The 1,419-nt window shown below is 62.9% G+C and overlaps 1 protein-coding gene across 1 annotated transcript in view; it reads left to right on the top strand.

Moving 5' to 3' along the window:
• The first annotated feature begins 93 nt into the window (after nucleotides 1-93).
• ZNF277 (zinc finger protein 277) overlaps nucleotides 94-1,419 on the top strand; it is a 40,649-nt gene continuing 39,323 nt past the window's right edge. Inside the window, exon 1 of the mRNA XM_023747451.1 lies at nucleotides 94-209. Coding sequence (XP_023603219.1) covers nucleotides 119-209 — 91 coding nt within the window. The 5' untranslated portion in view covers nucleotides 94-118. The remainder of the gene's footprint in view (nucleotides 210-1,419) is intronic.

Genomic DNA, 1,419 nt, shown 5'->3' with positions numbered 1-1,419 from the left:
CGACGTGGGCGTGGAGGAAACGTCACGTTGACGGGGAGTGCGCTTCTAGTCGCTCTGGCATTGGTTCCCGTCCGTCCCGCCCCGCCCCTCGGCCCTCCCTTTCCCGGTCGGCGGCGTAATGGCGGCTCCCAGAGCCCCGGGGGCTGCGCTCGGAGGCGGGGAAGACGGTGACGGCGGTCGCGGCGGAGCCGGGGCTGTCAGTAACGAGGGTGAGTCCGGTGCCCCGAGGCGCGGGGGGGGCTGCGCCTTTCTCGTGGGCCAGGATGCCGCTGGCCGGACGGACCCCGGGAGCCGACCGGCTCTGAAGCCACATGGGCGGGAGGGGGCCAAGGGCGGGGCCCGGCGGTGCGCGTGGATCCCGGGCGGCGGGTGGTGCGGGCTGTGTAGGGAGGGGGTGGCAAAGGGGTGGCACGGCCTCCAGCTCTGCGTTCTGAGAGCGGGTGTGGGTCCACTCGGGTCCGCTCGCGGGCAGTCACCCTCTGGGGTCGGCAGGTCCTCTTCTTCGCGGGCTCCCGGGCCCCGCCTCCCTTCGCTCGGTGAGGCCTCGGGAGAGAAGTTTGCGCTGCCGGCTGATTTCCAGTTGCAGGCTGGTCCCTGCTGTCCAGTCCACAGGTGTGCCCAGCTGCTGGCGGGAGCGGCCTCGGGAGCGTGCGGGTGTCCCTCCGCCTCCCCGGTCGCTCGCGGACGGCCTCGGCGGTTAGGATTCGAGGTGGCGCCCAGCGGGTCCTCGGGGAAGGAGAAAGGAAGGGGGCGTCCGCACGCCGGGAAGGGGTTCGGAAGGTCTCAGCCAAGGTGGCTCTGCTCGACGCTCACGTTGTCGGGTCCACCGCAGAGACCGATGCCCAGACTCTGAAAGCTGCAGGGCTTGTCTTTAGGGTTCCCAGCCCCGTCCTTCACCTTTGGTCCACCCCCTGCCCTCCCCCACCACCCGGCTTGGCGCCCTCCCCGCCCGCCCACACACCCATGAGTTCCGGAGACCCTTAACCAGTATCTTCTTGACCCTGGTAGGCAATTTAGCACAGCAAGAGAACCTTTTATGATGACATTGCATTGCGTATCTGTATGGAACTCAACACCTGTTGAGCCATCTTATGTTCTGAGTTACTGTTTTCCCGATTTAACTGACGTATTATTCCCTAAATTTGTTTTTCAGAGCGGTGAAGGGCATAGAGGGATAAGTAAATACAGAGCTCCTTCTAAAGGCCTGCTGCGACTGTGCTCCATATAGAGTGGGTGTGCCGCCGAGAAGCCATGCCCCCATCACATGACAAGCTATAAGTCTTTCCAGGGTGTATGATCTTGTGCGTTACTTGTTAACCGGAATCGCTGTTAGCTTTATTTACTTATACAAGATCGCTAGGGGGATACTCTATAACTAGTGGGTGCGCCAAAGGAGAAATGAAGAGAAAAATCCGAAAG

Source organism: Myotis lucifugus, unplaced genomic scaffold (assembly GCF_000147115.1).
Source record: "Myotis lucifugus unplaced genomic scaffold, Myoluc2.0 scaffold_882, whole genome shotgun sequence".
Lineage (NCBI taxonomy): Eukaryota > Metazoa > Chordata > Mammalia > Chiroptera > Vespertilionidae > Myotis > Myotis lucifugus.
The sequence above is the reverse complement of the archived record's forward strand: the minus strand, read 5'-3'. Positions and strand labels throughout refer to the sequence as shown.